Below are 22557 nucleotides of genomic sequence, written 5' to 3'. Positions count from 1 at the left end.
CCCTCACCCAGACTTGGAGCGAGATCACCATTCTTTCACTTTCACTGAGTCAGAGTCTTGGAAATTCCTCCATAATAGAACTGGGGTGGGGGGGGGGGGAGGGGGCTTGCTATTCCCCATGGCCTGCAGTGCAAGTAGGGTGGTTCACCATCATCTTCTCACGGACATTAAGGAACGGACAACAAATATTGGCCTGACTAGTGATACTCACATCCCATGAACAGTATTATTTCACTCATTCACAGTATGTGGGGATGTTGCTGGCCAGGCCAGCATTTATTGCCAGTCCCTAATTTCCCAGAGGGCCATTGGGTCTGGAATCACATGTTGGCCAGACCAGGTAAGGAAAGCAGATTTCCTTCCCGAAAAAGACTTTGCTGATCGCAATCAGTTTTGCCTGACAATTGACAATAGTTTCATGGTCATCATGAGACTCTTAATTCAGATTTTTATTGGATTCAAACTCCACCATCTGCCAAAGCAAGATTTGAGCCTGTGTCTCCAATAAGTTGCCTGGGTCGCTAAGTTAATAATTAGTGATGATGCCAGTAGGTTATCATGGGACTGATATGGGACATAAACACCAACTCAAATCCAATAGGCTGCACTGCTTGCATGCGTGCTGTAAATTTTATGTAATTCTCAGCAAATGAGAGTAGCCCACTAATCAGTAAATCACAAAATATTTATTTTCCTTTAGACCACTGAAACTTTATCCCAGCTGTATTGACTGACTGTTGCAAACACCGATTCTTTTGCCATTGTCTGACAGGAAGTGTCCAGCGAGATGGTTCTGCTCCTATCTGCCTAAGTCCTTGTAGAAACGGTATAATCCATTTCAATCACCCCTTCATTTCCCCCCACTCCATCCTGCCAAGATGAACTTTGGAAGTCTCAACAATTTACTCCAAGGCTACCAGAAGAAAAAATTGTGCAATAGTCATGAGGAACCACTGCTCTCTATGGATAAACCCATCGTACCACTGCTCCCAAACTCTACCAGTGACACTTTAAAAGTTGCCAGTGCATCGGTATGTTACCATTGCTGGGCCAAAAATCAAGGTACCCCTGACATTTTTTAATCCCTGATACCAGCAGCATACTTACTGTCAGGCGTGCTTTTCTGACCTGTGTAGCTGACACTTCAGTTTGTTTGATTCCCCTGAAACAGATGTTTACAACAGAATAAAGAACTGTGTAGCTATGAGACATTTTCACTGTAGAGTCACACAGAGCAATTCAATATGTCACCCTGTTATGTTTTTTGAAAATTGAAGTACAAAATGGTTTGGTCCTTTACTCATGACATTGTGGGTGTAACAGAGGACAGTTTGAAGTTTACTGGGTTAGAACATAATTGAAAGAGCAAAGAACAAAGGCAACAGTAAAAGTTGACCAATGTCTTTCTCCTTCATTTATTCTTAGAAGGTGAGTGTCACTGACAAGTCCATCATTTATTACCCATATATCTGATCACCTTTGTCAACTTTTACAGTTTGGTACAACTCAGTTGTTTGGCAGACCATTTCAGAGGGCAGTTAGGGTCAATAACATCACTGTGGGACTGGAGTCACATTAGTCCAGACTTGAGGCAAGTTAGTGAAGAAAGTGCACTTTTACAGCCATCCAGAATTCCCATGTTAATGGTTAGTGAGACTAGCATTTTATTCCAGATTTTTATTTCATTAAATTAAAAATCCTCCAATTACACCAAAATTGGAGGTGTAGTGGACAGCGAAGAAGGTTACCTTAGATTACAATGGGACCTTGATCAGATGGGGCAATTGGCTGAGGAGTGGCAAATGGTTAATTGTGAGGTGCTGGATTTTGGAAAAAGAAATCAGTGCAGGACTTATACACTTAATGGTAAGGTCCTGGGGAGTGTTGCTGAACAAAGAGGTCTTGGAGTGGAGGTTTGTAGAAAGTGGAGTTGCAGGTAGACAAGATAGTGAAAAACTCATTTGGTATGCTTTCCTTTTGGGAAGTCATATTGTGGATGTACAGGACTTGGTTAGGCCACTGTTGGAATATTGCGTGCAATTCTGGTCTCCTTCCTTTCAGAAAGATGTTGTGAAATTTGACAGGGTTCAGAAGAGATTTACAAGGAAGTTGCCAAAGTTGGAGGATTTGAACTATAGGGACAGTCTGAACAGGCTGGAGCTGTTTTCCCCGGAGTGTCAGAAGCTGAGGGGTTACCTTATAGAGGTTTACAAAATTATGAAGTGCATGGATAGGGTAAATAGACAAAGTCTTTTCCCTGGGGTCGGAAGTCCAGAACGAGAGGGCATAGGTTCAGGGTGAGAGGGGAAAAATGTATAAGAGGGACCTAAGGGGCAACGTTTTCACACAGAGGGTGGTACGTGTATGGAATGAGCTGGCAGACAAAGTGGTGGTGGCTGGTACAATTACAGCATTTAAAAGGCATTGGGATAAGTATATGAATAGGAAAGGTTTAGAGGGATATGGGCCAAGTGCTGGCAAATGGGACTAGATCAGATTAGGTTAACTGGTCGGCATGGTTGGACCAAAGGTCTGTTTCCGTGCTGTACGTCTTTTTGTCCCTATGCTGTGGTACGGCATTGAACCCATGTCAGAAATGAATTAGTCCAAGCGTGTGGATTATTAGTCTAGTAACATTACCAGCGTGCTATTGTTTCCTGTGTTTTAAATAATTACAGAGTGCCGTCACACAGAAGGATGTCCTAAGATGCTTCACAGCAAATGTCTGCAAAACGTTGAGGAGAAATAGTTTGAAACATGATTGAAGAAAGACATTTAAAGGAGTCCCATAACCATGGAGTTTGGAAGGATTTAGGGATCCAGTTACAATAGTTTGGTGGGATGCAGGGATTGTGATGATTAATATAGTGAAATTGAGGGATGACTAACACATGGTATCAGAGAACCAGAATTCACGGGTCGGGAGTGATTGACGTGCAAGGTTATGGAAAGGTTCTGAAGGTGAGGATTTTGAGTTTGAAGCGTTGAGTAGCAGGGAGCCTGCTGAAATTGTTGAGAATAGGTGTAATGGGAGAAGGAGAGCTGGAGAATGGATAATGCTAGTCAGCAGAGTTTCAAGCTTAAGTCTTAGTTAAGACTCAGGTCTGTAACTAAAATCAGATTCAGTTACTCCAGCCACGTTAATGGGCGGCACAATGGTTCGTACCGCCAGGGACCTGGGTTTCACTCCAGCCTCGGGTGACTGTCTGTGTGGAGTTTGCACATTCTCCCCGTGTCTGTGTGGATTTCCTTCGGGTGCTCCGGTTTCCTCCCACAGTCCAAAGATGGGTGGGTGAGATGGGTTGACCGTGGCAAATTACCCAGAGTGTCCAGGGACGTGCAGACAAGGTGGGTTTGTCATGGGAAATGCAGAGTTACAGGGATAGGGTAGGGGGTGGGTCTGTATCGGATACTTTTCAGAGGGTGGTTGTGGAGCTGATGGGATGAATGGCCTGCTTCCACACTGTAGGGATTCTATGTTTAATTATCAAGATTGAAAATCCATGCTGAATTCTTCTCATAGTTTAACAGTGAAAGCTTGAACTTCTTTTGTCCCAGCTGCAGTCAATATGTCATGAAAATACAATATTTTGGCTGTTGCCCTTTAGGAACAGAGGATCAAACATTAGTTACTGGACAAGACGTTTGCCTTTTTACATAAGCCTGCGAAGCTGGTGTGCAATGAGTTTGGACCAGGCTTGCAAGTCTCAAAGAGTGAAAATCTCTTTTGTCTCCTTAACAATTGGCATGTCACATAGTTTTAACAGTAGCTCATCTGCAGCTGAAGTTTAGTTCTGACCCCTATGCTACATGACTTGTAGAATAAGTAGTTGCAGTTCTACACATTAAGACGCCGACATCAGCTGTATTCCATGCCAGCATTCACTGAGGACCAGTACAATTAATCTTAACTTGGGTCTGGGAGTAATAACCATTCGTCACTATTGTCCTCTGGGAAAATGAGTGAGTGTATTTGACCCTTGAGGACAAGATTGGACCCAACTGAGAGGTCATCCACAGGTCATCTGGAACCATATTCCAGCAGGATCCAGGGCTTGGGAGATAAGTTGTATTGTCCATCCCTACATTTTCCTCCTTAAACTATTCTCCTTGTATTCTCAACTGGTCCACATTATGGAATGTTGACTTCACTAGCTTGACCAGCATTTATTGAACAGAGTGGCAGTAAAAAGACACTACTCTGGATAGACTTGGATTGTTTTCCTTCGAGTAGAGAGTACTGATGGGTACATGATTTGAGGGGCATAAACTGATGAGGGATATAGATGGGGGAGACAAGAAGGATCTTTTCCTCTTGGTGAAGCGATCAATCATGGGGGGATTAATTTAAAGGTAAGGGCCAGGAGGTTTAGAGTGGATTTGTGTAGACAATCTTTACCCAGAGGGTGGTGGGAATCTGGAACTCATGGCTTGTAAGGGTGTTAGAGGCAGAAACTCTCATAACTTTGAAGGAGTATTTGGATGTACACTTGTGATGCCAACCCATACAAGGCATTGGGCCAAGTGCTGGGAAATGGGAGATGTTTTTGACCAGTGCAGACTTGATGTGCTGAATGACCTTTTTCTGTGCTGTGACTCCATGCTGTGGGTCTGGATTCACATGTCAGAAAGGACAACAAATCTCCTTCCTATCGAATCAGATGGGTTTTTACAACAATTGACGATGGCTATTAATGTCCAGATCTTAACTGAATTCCAAATTCACCACCTGCCACAGTAGGACTCAAACCCATATCCCCAGAACATCAGAACGGGATCTGGATTCATAGGCCATTAACATTACCACTAAACCACCTTCCCCTACTGCTAACCTGGGCAAGCTCAGCTTTCCCATCATGTTTACTCAACTTTCTTGACTTCAATAGTAGAACCTGCGGGGGGGTTCATATTATTATCATTGCATTCAATCTTCACTTTGTGTTTTAACCTTCCCTCAGCTTCCTCTACTCTGTGTGGTGTAGATTTAGTCTCAGAGTTGAGGAGCTGGCGTGCACTCAGACAGGCTTAGAGCAGGTCTACCTGCCTCAAAGAGTTGGTTTAGGGATCAAGGGAACCTCTTTGGTCATTAAATGTCAATTTGGACAGTAAAACCATCTCCGTTTTCCATAGAAGCCTTGCCTTCTTCCAGTGGAAGTAACAACTACACTTAGAACAGTGTGTGCAGCAGCATTTTTGTAATGGTTAGGTGCTGATGAGCAGCATCGGTAGATTCAGAGCTCTATCTTATTTACCGTGTACTTGGAGTATCACAGTGTCTAACTGGGCCCTTTTGGACTCTCTAACTATCTGTTCCCTTTCTTCTGACTAACTATTTGTTTTCTTCTTCATTCTGTGCTGTCTAACTCTGCGACTCCTTTTACCCTGTGGCATGACAGGATGAAATTCTAGATCTTCAGTTACAAAGGAAGCTAGAATTTCTGGACCAGCAGGTGGGCCTTGATGTGTAAATCTGTCTTGGTGTCCATTCACATGAGTCAAACTGTCCTGGTATCTATATCCATTGGCCACATTCTATTGGTGTCTATTCCCATCGGTCAGACCGTCCTGGTGTCCATTCCCATTAGTCAAACTGTCCTGGTATCGATACGCATTGGCCACACTCTTTTGGTGTCTGTTCCCATTGGTCAAACCACCCTGATGTCCATTCCCATTGGTCAAGGATGAAGTGACAAGGTTGTGAATTGGACATTACCCTTGAGTCTGATCCATGTGAACTGGGAGTTCGAGTCAATGATACTTAAAGACCATGAGGAACAAGACTCACAGAATGACACAACACAAGAGCTCATTCAGCACACCTCACCCATGCCACCAATTAATCACATGACTTTTTAAAAAAAAAATCAAATCAACTTTTTCACATAATTAAGTCATTATAAACTAGGGTGTAACACAGAAACAAGTTAGATGAAAAAAATCCAAGGGTAGTTTAGAAATGTCTGAAGAGGGTGTTTCATTTTATGTATACACAAAATACTCATAATTACTGAATAAAGTGACATTATAATAATTCCTGTAGAACAGTAATTAACATATAGGCATTGCCAAGGAGGATAAAACAAGCGCTGAGATTGTTAGTAGTAAATACAACTTCACATGTAAGATATTGAGTGAGCCTTTGACTGCTAGTTATATTCCTGACTCCAAGTCAGCAGGTGGAGAAGGTCAAAACCCACTCCAGACAACCCTCACAGATGTATCTAAATCCTGGTTTCACAACCAGATATTGGTGCACAAACCTTCTGATTATTGGTTGTAGGAACTAACCGCCCTCTTAAAAATGGTGGTGAACAATGAAGGAAGGTCCATGTCATGGGTTTTTCAACCTACGAATACTTCGTTGTTCTCCATTGATCAAACATAAAGATATTAAAGCAACAGCAAGATTAATGATAAGTACAGTGTTAATGATTGAACTATTTCAGATCCACATGATACAACTAGATTCATGACACAACATGCTCCAGAAGACTATGTTCCAGCATTTTGCTCACGGACCAAGCTAATTAAAAAGGATTATTCAATAGCGATCAAACACACATCAAAAAAATGTAGTAATGGGAAGGCAATAAAAACATTAAAGGGATTTCTTTAGTGAGGAACAAACCATATCAAAGGGATTTTACTCCAGAGAGATGATCGACATTAAGGGCTTGCCTCTTTGACAAGCTAAACAAAATTTAAATATTTGACGATTAATGTTGGGAATTATATTTTTTGGGTTGCACTGTGAAGGTAGTGAACCTTGATACTTCTCCTTTGAGTATTTGTCTGTTTCTGTCTTCACCGACATCCTGATAATGCAGTCTGTGGTGTGTTCATCTCGTCAAAAGATCTTGTTGTTTACTATTGAATTTGTGTAAATCTTGTCAGAAACCCTGTAGAGAATTTGATAGAGTGTGATTAACCTCCCTCAACTTTCATACGCAACACAGGATGCTTCAAATAATTGGTTTTCTGTAAATTGCCTGCTTTCTGTTCTGTGACACTGTCCATTTTACATGCGCTTGCTGCTGTGACTGTTCGAGGCACTCAGACTCTGCTCAAGATTGTGTGTCTGAAATTATAACCATCAAGGAAGAAACAGTGCAGGTGGGGAGAGGTGACTACTCTCTAGAAAAAGACATCTGGATAACTTTAAAATTATGAAATGAGTTTGATAGGGGAAATGCAGAGAAGACATTTCCACTTAGGAACAGGTATGTTTAGTGGTCATAATTATAAGATGACCACTAGTAAATTGAATTGGAAATTCAGGAAAATCCTCATTACCCATGAAAGAGTGCTTTGAGTTTGAAACCTGCATGGAATAGTTTAGACAAATGGCATTGTCACACTTAAGAGGAAGCTCGATTAATACCTTAGGGAGAAAGGAATAGAAAGATATGTTTTATAGATTAGGGTGAAGTAGAGTCAGAGAGACTATATGATGCATTAATACGTAGCTAGACTAGATGGGCTGAATGAGCTGTTTCAGTGATTAACCTAAGCAATACTATGTTTTTAAAAGGGGCATTTAATCAGCCCTATCTTGGTATTTAAGGGGCTTGAGGCCATTCACAAGGTCAAGTGCATAAAACCAAATCCATGTCGACCTTGAAAAGCTCAGCTAATGTTAATGGGCTGGAACTTAGCGTCTTCTCTCTGAGAGCTCATCTTAAGAGTACAAATTTAAGAAAGCTGCGCATGTTCTAGAATGAGTAAACTCAAGTTATTCACAGCGTGGCTTTGGATTTACATTGATGCTGTTATCTCTGGCACACTGTTCTAATCTCACCAGTTACAGCCGCTGTCACTTGTACTGTGCCAGGATTTACAACACAATCCTGCAGTGACTCTAAACCCTTGGTTCATTCTGAATATGAGCGCTGTGCTGCAGGATATTTTGGGATACGTTACTATAGTAAATGTGCTTTATGCCAAACACATTTTGAAGTGAAATTGTTGCTACATGTCCACAGGAAAGTATATGTTTAAAGTGAATGTTATGTTTGACTCATCCACCGCTCTGCAGTCAATATCTATGTTTGAAAACATGACTGGAATTGATGAGGTGATGCTGTTTTGTAGCACCATTTAATTTGAACTAAATCAGCATCTTCCCTATTGATTTGCTGAGGATTATTTTCAATCCCTGACCCTATAAAGCAATTAATTAATATAATGTTTTGAACGAACCTTGACTGACAACTGGCAAGTTTTCATTCACTTTTCAATTAAGCGTCATTGATTGTTTTGGCTCAGAATCAGTTCATTAGTTGTTGCCAAGCTCAATATCACTGCAAATAGAAGTGGCACATTTATTCCTTCACATAAGCAAGTTTCCCTCAAACTTCAATCGATAATTACCACAAAAAGACTTGTACTTTCATGGCACCTTATCGTGTTTCAGATATGTCTCAAACTGTGGAATCATACAACATCGAAAGATCATTCAGCCAATGTAAGGTCTGATTGTATTATGGGGCTGCTCTCCCATTAGAGAGAGATAACTGGTGTTGGTTTAACCGGAGGGTTACCACACCTTGGGTGAGGGGAGAGGTTGAGAAAGAGACTCCATTATGGTAACCTCAGCTGGTGTGGGAATCAAACACATGCTGTTGGTACATTACTCTACATTGTAAACCGGCTGTCCAGCCAACTGAGCTAACCAACCCCAACCCACCTCAGTCAATGTAGCACTGTTATGGCTGTCTGAAAAAAAATGTCAAATAGCCCCAGTCCCCTGATCTATCTCCGTAGCTCTGCAAAATATTTCTCTGAAGTGGTGAACTATATCTTTCAAACTTTTTCACGAAGCCAGCTTCCATCACGTTTTCAAGCAGCATGTTTCAGATCATAAATTCACTCTCCATCTTCTCCCCACTCTTTAGCTTGTTGTACCTTGAAACAGTTTCTCCTTATTTACTGTGTTAAATACCTTTGTGATTTTGAAAATCTTGTTTAAATCTCTTCGAATAGAGAAGGTTGGGCAAGCAACCTTAGCTTTCAATGTAATTATTTACTTCATTATGCAGTCATTGTTGATTTGTAAGTAGCCATTTTGAGTACAGCTGACAAGGAGGCAAAGTATCTTTTGGTTTCTTGAGTAGGAGATAATTAACTTAAAACTTCAAACCCAGCCATTATCCTCTGGACAAGGGATTAGATTACTATAAGTACATGAATCTCTCTGAGATTCCCTGCCTTGAAGCAGTTTGACAACTAAAATATGCCAGTGAATTGTAAAATGATATAAAGGAATGCAGATTGCCGACTGACGAGTTCCAAGTTCAAAGGTAAGACTCCAGTCTTTCAGTCTGAATAAAGCCAGCTGATAGTGCAGGAGTATTATTTGATGCAAATATTGAATGAGAGTCTTGTGGCAGTGGTAGTGTCTCTACCTCTCAGAATTGCAGAGTCACAGCATTGTCACAGCTCAGGAAGAGGCCATTCATCCCTATTGTGCTTGCTACTACCTAGTGTTAGTCTCTTTTCGGCCAGAGACCAGGTTCAAGTCCCACCTTCTTCAAAGTTATGCATTGACATCTCCGGGTAGGAAATATCTTCAAAGTATTCAAAACCATGAGGGAGTCAGTTGAGAAGTTCCTATTGGTGAAAAGATTGAGGACAACAAGGTACAAACCTAAGGTGATTATTCGTTCAAGGGATGAGGTCATCACTGCCTAGTCCAGCATTTCTTGCCCATTCCTAATTGCCCAGAGGGCAGTTGAGAGTTAACCACATTGCTGTGGGTCTTGAGTCACATGTAGTCCTGACCAGGTAAAGATGGCCGTTTCCATCCCTAAAGGACATTAGTGAACCAGATTGACAAAAGAAACAATGGCAACATGACAACCTTATCATCCAATGAGAGGTTGGAATCTGCAACGTGCTATCTCAGAGTGTCACAGACTCCGAGAGATCTACAGCATAGAAAAAGACCATTGTGTCAAAACCAAACAGCTAACTATTCTAATTCCATTTTCCAGCATTTGGCCCATAGCCTTGTATACGTTGGCTTCACAAGTGCACATCGAAACACTTTTAAAATGTTTTGAGGATTTCTGTCTCTATCACCCTTTACAAGCAGTGAGTTCCAGATTCCCAACCACCCTCTGGGTGAGAATGTCTTTTCTTACATTCGCTCAAAACCTTCTGCTCCTGGGGAGGCTAGTCTGGTGGAGGAAGGTTCAATCAAAGCTTTCAAGAGGCAATTGGATTGTTATCTGAAATGGAAGAATGTGCTGGATTATGGGGAGAAGGCAAGGAAGTGACACTAAGTCAGTTGCTCCTTTGGAGAGCCAGTACAGATGCAATAGGCCAAATGGTCTTCTCCTGTGCCGTAACCATTCTGCAGTAATTTTTCAAAATTGTGGAATCCTATTATCCGGCTTGACTCCAATGCACAGTTGTGTTATGTCCTGGGGATTAGCAGTCCAGGATCTTGTAGCAGGCAGGAAAAGAGGTTTCTAATATGTTTCTAATCAAGTGATTACAACAGTTGGAGACTTTATATAACTTACTGAGAACACACAGCTTCTATTATGAGCTGCTTATTGAAGCGTTTTCATCACATTGACCATAACTGCTTCGCTACAACACACTGCTCAGTGCGGTGGCTGCAATATACTGTTCAAGTTACGAGTTCAAGAAATAAACATGTGAGAATCTAAACTTTACTGACATGAACATGTGTGTGTTTGTGTAATACGTGTTATTTAGCAGACTTTGTTCAGGAAAAAAAACTATGAAATACAGATGATTTTGCAAGATAGCTTGCCTGAGACATGTGGAAATGAAAATCCAGAGTAGTATCATAGATGGGAGTGATTCCTCTCAGTTTTGTCCTGAGTTTGTTCCTGCTAATTTTTCTATACGATTTATGTTATGAGACAAGCTTGCATATTTAAAATATTATATTTGAAACAGCTCAATAGCCATATCAAAAGTTCGCTTCATCCTCTGAAATCACTATTATTACTATCAGCCTCTTGGGATGAATGTGGATTGAAGATTAGTTAATTGTGTCAAACTTGAGGTTAAATGTAGGTCACCAACTGGGTTTAATTTCTCAAGGCTGGGCAGTCACTTAGGTAATTGTGTATGTGGGGCATATTAACAGATGTGACAGTTTTAGGATTTGCTTAAATAGGTGACTTGTGAATAAGGCATTCCGATTATCCCCAAGTCATTATGTACCTAAACGGGGATTAATTGATGATTTTCAGTTCACAGGCTATTTACCTAGCCACTTGGCAGGTCCATCAAATGGCAGATAGCAGAAAATACTGAACAAAGACAAGCATTGTACAGATGTTTGCAAATGTGATAAAAGGCCTGTGTAGTATATGTGTAATAACACAGTAATTGCTGTTCCTTTTCTCTGAATAAGGGATTGTTCAGTTGGATGGGGACTTCGATGTAAAGAGTGAGGAGCTTGTTTCAGGCAGTTTCTGTACTGACAAGTACAAGCTGATGATAGAACACTTGATCTATTGGAATTGTCTATAGTTGTTACTGGAGGGAATGACAGGAGACAGTCCATTATAATTCTCTGCAATGAAAGCAACACGAGAAAGGAAGTGGTGCATTAAGATTGACAGAACGGCAGTGAGTGAACCCATTGCCTTGCTAGACTGATAGGGGATTGAAGAAGTTATACAACATAGAACATAGAACGTAGAAAAGTACAGCACAGAACAGGTCCTTTGGCCCATGATGTTGTGCCGAGGATTAATCCTAAGGTAAAATAAAATAACTTTAACCTACGCACGCTCAATTCACTGCTATCCGTGTGCATGTCCAGCAGTCGCTTATATGTCCCTAATGACTCTGCTTCTACCACCACCGCTGGCAACGTATTCCATGCATTCACAACTCTCTGCTTAAAGAACCTTTCTCTGACGTCCCTTCTATATCTTTCTCCTAATATCTTAAAACTATGGCCCCTCGTACCAGTCCATCCTGCCCTGGGGAAAAGTCTCTGGCTATCGATTCTATCTATTCCTCTCATTATTTTGTACACCTTGATCAAGTCACCTCTCTTCCTCCTTCTCTCCAGAGAGAAAAGTCCAAGCTTAGTCAACCTTTCTTTATAAGACAAGCTCTCCAGTCCAGGCAGCATCCTGGTAAACCTTATTTGCACCTTCTCCAAAGCCTCTGTATCTTTCCCATAGTAGGACAACCAGAACTGGACACAATATTCCAAGTGTGGTCTCACCAGGGACAGGAAGAACTGTAGCAAAATCTTGCAGCTCTTAAACCCAATCCTCCTGATAATGAAAGCCAAAACACCGAATGCTTTCTCAACAACCCTATCCACTTGGGTGGCAACTTTGAGGGAGCTATGCAGTTGAACACCAAGATCCCTCTGTTCCTCCACACTGCCAAGGATCCTGTCTTTAATCCGAGATTCTGCATTCAGGTTCGACTTTCCATAATGCATCACTTCCCATTTATCCAGGTTGAACTATATTTGCCATTTCTCAGCCCAGCTCTGCATCCTGTCTATGTCGCACTGCAGCCTGCAATAGCCCTTGATACTATCAGCAGTACCTCCAACCTTTGTGTCATTTGCAAGTTACTAACCCACCCCTCAACCTCCTCAACCGAGTTAATTATTAAAACTACAAAGAGCAGAGGCCCAATAACATAGCCCTGCAGGACCCCACTCAGCACTGACCTCCAGACAGAATACTTTCCATCTACAACCACTTTATGCCTTCTGTCAGCCAACTAATTCTGAATCCAGTTAGCCAAATCTCCCCACATCCCATACTTCCTGACTTTATGAATTAGCCTACCATGGAGAACCTTATCAAATGCCTTGCTGAAGTCCATATACACCACATCCACTGCTTGACTGTCATCAATCTGTCTTGTCACCTCCTCAAAGAACTCAATAGGATTTGTGAGGCATGACTTGCCCCTCACAAAGCCATGCTGACTGACTTTAATCACGCTATGCTTTGCCAAATAGTCATAAACCCTGTCCCTCAGAAGTCTTTCCACAACTTTGCTGACCACAGACGTAAGACTGACTGGTCTGTAATTGCCAGGGATTTCCCTATTCCCCTTCTTGAGAAGAGGAACAACATTCGTCTCCTTCCAATTCTCCAGTATGACTTCTGTGGAGAATGAGGAGGCAAAGATCTTCACCAGCGGCTTAGCAACTTCCTTTCTTGCTTCCTAGAGCAGCCTACAATAAATTTGGTCTGGCCCTAGGGACTTAACAATCTTAATGTTTGCCAAAACATCGATCACATCAACTTCATCAATCTTGATCTGGTCAAGCCTGTATCCCAGCTCCTCAAAGTTCTCATTTGCAACAAGATCCCTTTCCTTAGTGAAAACCAAAGCATTTAGGACTTCCCCTATCTGCTGAGATTCCATGCACAAGTTCCCTCCGCTATCCCTGATCAGCCCTACCTTCTCTCTGGTCATTCTCTTATTCCTCACGTATGAGTAAAGCGCCTTTGGGTTCTCCCTAATCCTTCTTGCCAAGCCTTTTTCGTGCCCCTTCCTGGGTCTCCTCAGTCCATTTCTGAGCTCCTTTCTAGCAAGCCTGTAATCCTGTAAAGCTGTGCTAGATCCTTGCTTCCTCCACCTTACGTAAGCTGCCTTCTTTCTTTTGACGAGAAGTTCCTCTGTTCACATCATCCAAGGTTCCTTAATCTTACCCCTTTGTACCTGTCTCAGAGGAATGATAGCGTCATAATTTCCTTTTCCCCAATTAAATATCTTCCCTCGGTAACTGCTTCTTTCCCTGTCGAAGGCTATGCTAAATATAAGGCAGTTGTGGTCACTGTCACCAAAGTGCTCTCCTACCGCGAGATCTGACACCTGTCCTGGCTCGTTGCCAAGCACCAAATCCAAAATAGCCTCTCCTCTGGTTGGTCTGTCTACATACTGAGTAAGGAAACTCTCCTGAACACACCTGACAAAAACTGTTCCATCCAAACCACCTGCACTAAGGAGGTTCCAGTCAATATTGGGGAAATTGAAATCACCCATTACAACAACCCTGCTACATCTGCATTTTTCCAAAATCTGCTCGCCTATGAGATCTTCAATCTCTCTACTGCTATTAGGGGGTCTGTAGAAAACCCCCAATGTGGTGGCTGTTCCCTTGCTGTTCCTAACTCCCACCCATACTGACTCAGGAGACAAACCTTCCTCAACAACCTTCCTTTCTATTGCTGTGATGCACTTTCTAATTAGCAATGCTACACCCACTCCTCTTTTTCCAGCCTCCCCGTTCTTCTTAAACGTTCTAAACCCTGGAACATCTAGCAACCATTCCTGCCCCTGTGAAACCCACGTCTCCATTACGGTCACAACATCATCGCCCCAAGTACTGATCCATGCTCTAAGTTGATCACTCTTATTTCTGACACTCCTTGTGTCAAAGCAGACACACTTGAACTGATTCCTTTGTTTCATCGCATGAGAAACCTTCCCGAAAAATTTGCTACATCCTGTTACTGTCTCATCTGCAACTGACCCCTCTCAGATATGTGGCTCTGATTCCCACCCCCTTGACAAACTACTTTAAACCCTCCCGAACCACATGAGCAAATCTCCTACCAGGACATTCGTGCCCCTCCAGTTCAGGTGCAACCTGTCCTTCACGTACAGATCCCACCTACTCCAGAAGGTATCCCAATGGTCTAGGTATCTGAAGCCCTCCCTCCTGCACTAGCCTCGCAGCCATGTGTTAAGCTGCATTCGCTGACTGTTCCTCACCTCACTATCTCTTGGTACCAGTAGCAAGCCTGAGATCTCTACTCTACTCGTCCTGTTCTTCAGCTTCCATCCTAAATCTCTGTAGTCACTTTTCAGATCCTCAGTCCCTTTCTTGGCTATATCATTGGTGCCAATATGTACCACGATTTCTGGCTGCTCACCCTCCCCTTTCAGAATCCGGTAAACCCAATCGGCGACATCCGGACCCTGGCACCGGGGATGCAACATACCTCCTGTCTATCCATCTAACTATTGAGTCCCCTAACACTAGCGCTTTTCTATTCTCCCCCTTCCCTTCTGAGCCTCAGTGCAAGGCTCAGTGCCAGAGACCTGACAACTATGGCCTTCCCCTGGTAGGCCATCTCCATCAGCAGTATCCAAAATGATATACTTATTGCTGAGGGGAACAGCCACAGGGGATCCCTGCTTTGACCGTCGGTTCCCTTTCCTCCCCCTGACTGTAACCCAGGTGTCCTTATCCTGTGTCTGGGGAGTGACCACCTCCCTGTACATCCTCTCAATTTCTCCATCAGCCCCCCGGATAATCCGTAGTTCATCCAGCTCCAGCTCCAGTTCCCGAACTTGGTTTTCGAGGAGCTGGAGTTGGGTGCACTTCCTGCAGATGTAATCGGCAGAGACATGTGAAGTGTCTCTCACCTGCCACATTCTGCAGGATCTCACCCACTTAAAAACTTTCCAGCAGCCCTCATTTCTCTCACCCTCTCTCCTCACTGCTCTGCTCAATGTTTTTTACTCACCTCCTTCGCTCCTCCTTCGCACCTCTTGGCAAAAAGTTCTTGAAGAAGGGTCTGAGTACTGTATCCAGTTCTGGTCTCCCACTTATAGGAAGGATATTATTAAGCTGGAGAGGGTTGGGAAGAGATTTACCAGGGTGTTGCTGGGAATGGAGAGTTTGAGTTATAAGGAGAGGCTGGATAGGCTGGGACTTTTTTCACTGGAGTGTCGAATGTTGAGAGGTCACGTTATAGAGGTTTATAAAATAATGAGGGGTACAGATAAGGTGAATGGCTGGTATCTTTTCCCTAGGCTGGAGGATTTCAAGGCTAGGTGACATTTTTAAGTGAGAGGAGAAAGTTTTAAAAGTGACATGAGGGGCAGGTTGTTTACGCAGAGAGTGGTTCGTGGCTGGAATGAATGTCCAGAGGAAGTGGTGGATGCAGGTACAGCTACAACATTTATGACATTTAGATAAGTACATGAATAAGAAGTGTTTGGAGGGACATAGGCCAAGTGCAGGCGGTTGGGACTAGTTTAGTTTGGGATTATGTTCGGCAAGGACTGGTTGGACCGAAGGCGAGAGTGTGGCGCTGGAAAAGCACAGCAGGTCAGGCAGCATCCGAGGGGCAGGAAAATCGACTTTTTGGGTATAAGCCCTTCACATTATACCCAAAAAGTCGATTCTCCTGCTCCCCGGATGCTGCCTGACCGGCTGTGCTTTTCCAGCACCACACTCTTTGACTCTGAACTCCAACATCTTCAGTCCTCACTTACTCTGGTTGGACCAAAGGGTCTGTTTCTGTGCTGTATGACTCTAGGACTCTCTCAGGGTCACTGGACTTTGAAACATTAACTCAGTTCATCTTTCACTGACCCTGCTGAGTTTTTCCAGCAATTTCTGTTTTTGTTTGAGTAGACATTCGCTGGTTTTTCAGTTTAAAATCAATCTCCCACAAAACAATATAGAAAATTCTTAAGGAACTTGACAGGATGGGAGAATATTTCCATTAGTTTAGCAGTTTAGAACAAGAGCAGTCTCAGTCTCGGAATAAGTGGTTGCACGTTCAGGAGAAATGTCTTCATTCAAATGATTGCGAATGTTTGGAATCATCTTACCTGTGGATGCTCAACTATTGGCCATAAACTGTCCTGCAATCTTTGGTTTTGCGAAGATTTGTTTCGCAATAGATATTCAGACAATTGGTGGTAGGCCAGCCAGCGTTTTGTTGAATTGCAGATCAAGCTCAAAGGGCTGAATGGCCACCTGCTGTCCCTGTTTCTCACGTTGTAACCAGAAGGCACTCTGGGATGTTAGGATTCTGCACAATCAGAGTGAATTAGACAGCCGTATAGAAGCAGTTAGGGTCAGTTACTAATAATCAAGGCCAGAGAGTGGAGTGTGTTTCTTCTCATTCGAATCAAGCTATGATCCTTTCTAACTGTGACCGTCCGTCGCTCTTAGTTTGATTGTACAGTCGGTTCTGCTATAGCAAGCATTTCTTCAACATGAATTGGCTATAATGCAATTGAATAATTTAGACCATTACATGTAGAATGTGAATTTTCCTTACATGAGTCAGGTTCCATTGGTTTAAATGGTGCTGCTATTTCACGATTTTCTTATAACGCGCAGAAATGGAACTATCATGTTCTATCAGAACAGACTGTAGTTTTGATGGCCCTGTTAGATTGTAGAGCATGAGACAGGGGAATTGGCCTGCTACTGATACCAACAATCATAGCAGCGGTAAGTGAGGGAGCAGTATCCAGTAACTTAAACTATAAAACAATCCAGAATTGGCAGCTGTAAATTGACTGCGTACAATGCAGTCAACATCCTGATGAATGTGCGCTCCAGACAGCAAGGTCAGAATCTTTAACAATTCCTGGTATTTGCAGGTTCCATACCAGGACAGATTCCAGGACCCACTGGAGCATTACAAAGTCGATGAAGTGGAGATTGATGTAAGTTGCACATTTATTTACCAGTGTCCTCAGTAAGATTATTTCCACAATGCTGGACTCTGACATGGCTTGACAGCAAGGGTTTAACAGGTTAACTCACTCTGTACGGTTTTGGTCTTGTATTAAGCTGTTGATATCCTGTTGGCAGCAACTTGCCATCTTAAACCATGTACGAGGGATTCTTTTGGTACCAAAGGGTTCACTGGGGGAGGGGGAGCGGGGGGGAAGTAATTGCACAACTTGAAACCTAGGAAAGAGGAAGAATAATGTCCAATCAGAACAAAGACTGGGCCTTCTTGGGAGGGTGTGGCTGTGGGATTCATGTCCACTGTCCCCCAACATTTGTAGCTGGACATGGGGGAAAAATACGCCCCACAGAGAAAGCTGGAAGAAATTATTGGGATTTCATGTTTTCTTTCCTGTCCTACATAATATCAAAATGTTATGATCTCCAGATGTCTCAGTTGGTTGATACACTGCTCAGTGTGTGATTGGATCTTTCCAAGATGTAATGTTCATGAAAAGTGAACTCCAGGAGATGAGAAGGGCTCAGTGTGGGGCTTTGGCGCAAAGGCAATGGTGAGGTGTGTCAGGGACAGGGTTGGGTGATTACCTTGGTTTTTAGCTTTTGTTTCTTTAAGCTGTCGATCCCGTTTTTGGACAATGAAGAAAATTGGGCAGCCATCGGTGCATTAGGCTCAATGATGATGCCTCCACCGCCGAATGACTTGCTGCCACTCTTTTGCTCGCTTTTGGAGGACTGACTACTTTGGGGTGAACGTAGACCATTGAAATGAACCTATATCTGAGCAAGTGCCTACAAAAGTTGAGAACATGTTGAGAGATGGAGGGTACCACTATCCTGAGATTCGCAAGTGTATCCCCAGCATTGCATGTTATTTCTCCTGTGAGGCAGGGGCAGGGGTTGGGAAATCTTGCCTCTTTTCCTCTGCAGTATCTGATGATGAATTGGCGATCAAAATCTCAATGACTCATGCTGAAGTTACTGACAAACAATCTGTTGTTAAATGTATCTAAGCAAGCTGGTAGTATAAACTGAGACACCAATTTTTTTTTTGGTGAAGATTTGTTCACAGAATGCAGCATTGCAGATGGAAACATGGAAACATAGAATGTAGGAGCAGGAAGAGGCCATTCAGCCCGTCGAGCCTGCTCCACCATTCAGTATGATCATGACTGATCATCCAACTCAGTTCCCTGTTCCCCATATCCTTTGATCCCTTTAGTTCGAAGAACTATGTTTAACTCCTATCAAATATCTCCACCTTCTACCCATCAAAGTCCCAGGGTAGCAGCTGTCTCTTTATGCACGCTTTTGAGAAAACTATTACCTAATGATCCAAATTAATTAGTTCACAGCCCCTTAAATAAAGATGAAATTCTAAAGGAAACTTACCTAATTAAATTAAAATTTGGTTTTGAAAGGAGATAAGAAACTCCCAGCCCGTGTGGTGCCCACCAGTGGTGAAAGTGTGCCCCCTTGCCAGGTAGCCAGTCTAATGACTTCCTCCACAACCCAGTACCTAGAAGTGATAGTGGCCACCTTGATAAGGTTCCCTCGTCCACAACCAGTATCCAAAGATCTGGAGCGTGGAGCTGTATTGCAAACAGGTATTGATGAGAACACTTTTTGTTTTGGTGTTCAAGATTCTTAATCAGTCCCTACCCTCCACATGTTTATGATGAACCATAACAATAGAATGACTGTAACGTTATTCATGTTCACACAATCTAATCATTTGCAGCAGGAGCCACTTCTGTGGATGAATTTACGAGGTAGCACAGTGTTAATTAATTACATCTGATGCCTGCAAGATTTGCAAATGTTTGCCTTATTGCACTCTCTGTCAGAAGTCCGCCCGAACATTGACTCCATTTTCTTTATTTTTTGGGAAACAGAAACTGCTGGGCCGACTTTGTGAGCAGAGCAAGAACCAGCGGGAGCAGGAGAAATGGGTCCTGCAGCTTCGGAAGGAGAAGGTAACTTAATGTTTTCTAGCTCCCTGGATAGTTTCTTCATGTCCGCTTTCTTGGAGCATTGCTAGAGAAGGGCCCTTTGTCCACATTGTTCATTGTGCCTTTTCTGGTCAAAAGCTTCAGTAACTTGCAACATGTCCAGAGATTGAACCATACTTGGACAACTGGCTAGATTGTGGACACGTTGTAGGTTGACTTCAGACATTGTTAACATAAATACTTCTAAGGTTCGAGAAATGACCATAAGGAGCTATATATTTTACATTCATTGTAGTTGTAAACTGTTTTGCCTTGAAAGATCAAAGATGACAAGCAGTCCTATCAGCTGTGTTGAGCTGCGTTGTAAACTGGATCTGAATATTAACTATTTATGTGCCATTTGTCCATGATATCTCTACTCTCTCCATCTCTATCTTTCTGACTCCTTCTCTGTCCTCCTCTCTTTATCTCTCTCTTCCTCTCTATGCATCTCTCCTTCTCTCTTGACTCTTCTCTCTCTCTATCCTCTTTCCCTCTTTTCTTGCTTTCTCAGCTTCAGATGGATTCCCTACTTTATACAAGGTAGATTTTTATGTACTCTAGCAAATAGCACACATGTGACTGCAGCCAGCCCAAACACTCTTGATAAAAGTAGGATTATTCTGTGAGTGGAGGATAATTCCATGGTACAAATGAGGATGGTTTCTGGGTTGATTGATGGGTGGGGAGGAGGCTGTGGAGGTGACCCACTCACTTGCATTCAGGACAGAACCTGCACTTAGCCACAACACGTTTATTCAGTCTTTGTCCTTTCCACTGTTGAGGTTCCTCAATGTCCCCATCTGTTCCCTCAGCTATAGAGAAGAACGAGTGTCTGTTTTGTTTTTAATGGTGGTTGAAGCTGATTCAAAGGGTTTCCTTGGCTGTTCCTTCCATACTCCAGGAATCCCTGGAAAGTGCCTTGGAGAAAACCCATCGGGAGATGGAGATGTACCCTAACCAGCCCGGTTACACCGAGCAACTCGTACAGAAAAAAGAATCTCTGCAGAATCAGTTGATCAACATTCGCGGGGAGCTCTCGCAAGCAACCACGGTATGGGAGCTGAGTTACCGCGAGGTCACGAGGGGTGGAGGTGGGGTGGCGGAAGGCCAGGGGTGGGGTGGGGCCGCAATTATGTTTGACCCGCGAGGCTTGACTGTCTTGGCAGTCTTGGGAGTTCAGCACTTTGTCTAATCGAGTGCGCTGGAAAGGAGCTTGTCTTCGCTAGATTATGCCAGCATGTTGCTCGGTGTTCGTACCTTGCCCGGTTGACGGAAGCAAATTCGGCACATGAGACCGGCCCGGGCAAGAGTGCTTCAACGGCTTTAAAAGCAAGACAAACATAGCTGCCCCCACAAAAGGTGAACCAGCCTGCATTTGCACGGTTAGCAACAGAGTATAAGCAATGCTGAGCCATTTCAGTGGCAAGCAAGCTCCACCTCCAAGGCCTTGAGTCCCTGTTTATTACCATAGTCATGGCTTATCACTGACAATGTCTATGAAGATGGTCACCAATTATGGATGTAAAAGCACCCCATTAGTTATGGAATGTACTTGTTTCTTTCATGATGCGTTGAGATTTTTCACAAGGAAATAGTATTGACTTGTATTCTGGTCCTGCTTTGTGCGTTGCATGCATTTTAGGCCTTTGCAAACACAAAGATGGAGTGCGATGCCCTCAAAATGGAGCTGTCCATCATTCACAATGACTTATGGGAGCAGCTGAACAGCCCCATGGGAATGCAGGTAACACTGCCATAAACTCATAAGCAAAGGTAATCTGGTAAAAATGATCAATAATCATCCACATCGAGGAAACATAGGAGAGGACTAGGTGCAAGGTTAGCCCATTAAATCTTCTCGCCCATCCTAATTCATCAAGATAAAGTCTACTGTAACTGTGCAATCACACCTCTAAATGATTTTGAATTTCGCTTCATAGCACTTTCCGCTCCTGTGGAGGAAGCTAATCGAGGGTGTGATGTCAGCCAAGGTGTAGGAAATGAGTCTGACCCGGGGTTTATGATCGTTTTACAGGATGAGGTGGGGCACAAGCACATTCAGAAGGAGCTGTGGAAAATCCAAGATGTCATGGAGGGACTACGGAAGTCTTATCCCGACCGAATTTCAACGGAGCCCCTTAAACAGCATGGTATGGCAATTCCCAGCGTGTGGGCAGGGGGTGGGCATCAGGGGCCAGCATGGCAAGACATCTCACAGCCCGAGGACTGAGGCTGCAGAAGGGCTCTGTACCTGGGTTAGGAGGGAAGGACCACTATGCTTGGGTCTGGGGGTCCAGACCATTAGACCTCAGAGCAGAAGTAGTCCATTCAGCCCATTGAGTCTGCTCTGCCATTCAATGACATCATGGCTGATCCAACGATCCTCATCTCCATTTTCCCGTGTTTTCTCCATAACTCTTGATTCCCTTCCTGATTAAAAATCTACCTGTCTCAGATTTGAATGTATTTAATGACCCAGGCTTGACAGTAATGACTTCCACAGACTTACTTCCTTCTGAGAGAAGAAGTTCCTCTTTAATTGTGTCTTAATACTCTAAGATTATGCTTTGACCAAGAACAACACGAGGGTCTGCAATTTCTCTCCCTGGCCCTGGTAGATGGTATATTACCATTGTGGGCAGACAGTGCAGGGCAGTGTGCTGGTGAAATGTGAACTCGATGTGGGTTATCACGAAAAGTGGAATCCTAGTTACCGACTTGCTTCCAACAGCATGTTCACTTCAGCCTGATTTCAGGATAAACCATCCTATTCATCAAGTTCTGTACTGGGATAATTCATTAGTAACACTCTGCACAGTTCTCCTGACAAGACCTGAATTACTGCATTCAGGAATTCATAGGTGCCAACCTCAGATCAGTGGTAGCACCTGGAGTCAGTTCAAGTTCCATTCTAAGTGTTGAACACGTAATCTAGGCTGACATTCCCAGTGCCATAGTGAGGGAGTGCTGCAGTGTTGGTCATTCTGTCTTTTGGGTGAGACTTTATGTCATTGTGCCAACTCAGCTGGACAGCAAAGATGCCAGGACAAAATAGGAAGCAGACCAGTGAGGTTCTCCCTCGTGTGT

At 43.2% G+C, this 22557-nt stretch overlaps 1 protein-coding gene across 10 annotated transcripts in view; it reads left to right on the top strand.

Annotated features, from left to right (window-relative positions):
- The window catches only part of plekha6 (pleckstrin homology domain containing, family A member 6), a 344270-nt gene that overhangs the window by 298520 nt on the left and 23193 nt on the right, over positions 1-22557 (top strand). For 8 of the 10 annotated variants that reach the window (XM_072563808.1, XM_072563813.1, XM_072563816.1 and 5 more), the window contains 6 exons: positions 5397-5450; positions 17386-17451; positions 19372-19452; positions 20372-20521; positions 21113-21214; positions 21506-21620. In XM_072563808.1, the coding sequence (XP_072419909.1) occupies positions 5397-5450; positions 17386-17451; positions 19372-19452; positions 20372-20521; positions 21113-21214; positions 21506-21620 (568 nt within the window). The remainder of the gene's footprint in view (positions 1-5396; positions 5451-17385; positions 17452-19371; positions 19453-20371; positions 20522-21112; positions 21215-21505; positions 21621-22557) is intronic. The other 2 variants (XM_072563810.1, XM_072563807.1) reach the window with 1 other exon arrangement.

The sequence above is a fragment of the Chiloscyllium punctatum genome, chromosome 45 (genome assembly GCF_047496795.1).
Source record: "Chiloscyllium punctatum isolate Juve2018m chromosome 45, sChiPun1.3, whole genome shotgun sequence".
In the NCBI taxonomy this organism is placed as follows: Eukaryota; Metazoa; Chordata; class Chondrichthyes; order Orectolobiformes; family Hemiscylliidae; genus Chiloscyllium; species Chiloscyllium punctatum.
The sequence above is the reverse complement of the archived record's forward strand: the minus strand, read 5'-3'. Positions and strand labels throughout refer to the sequence as shown.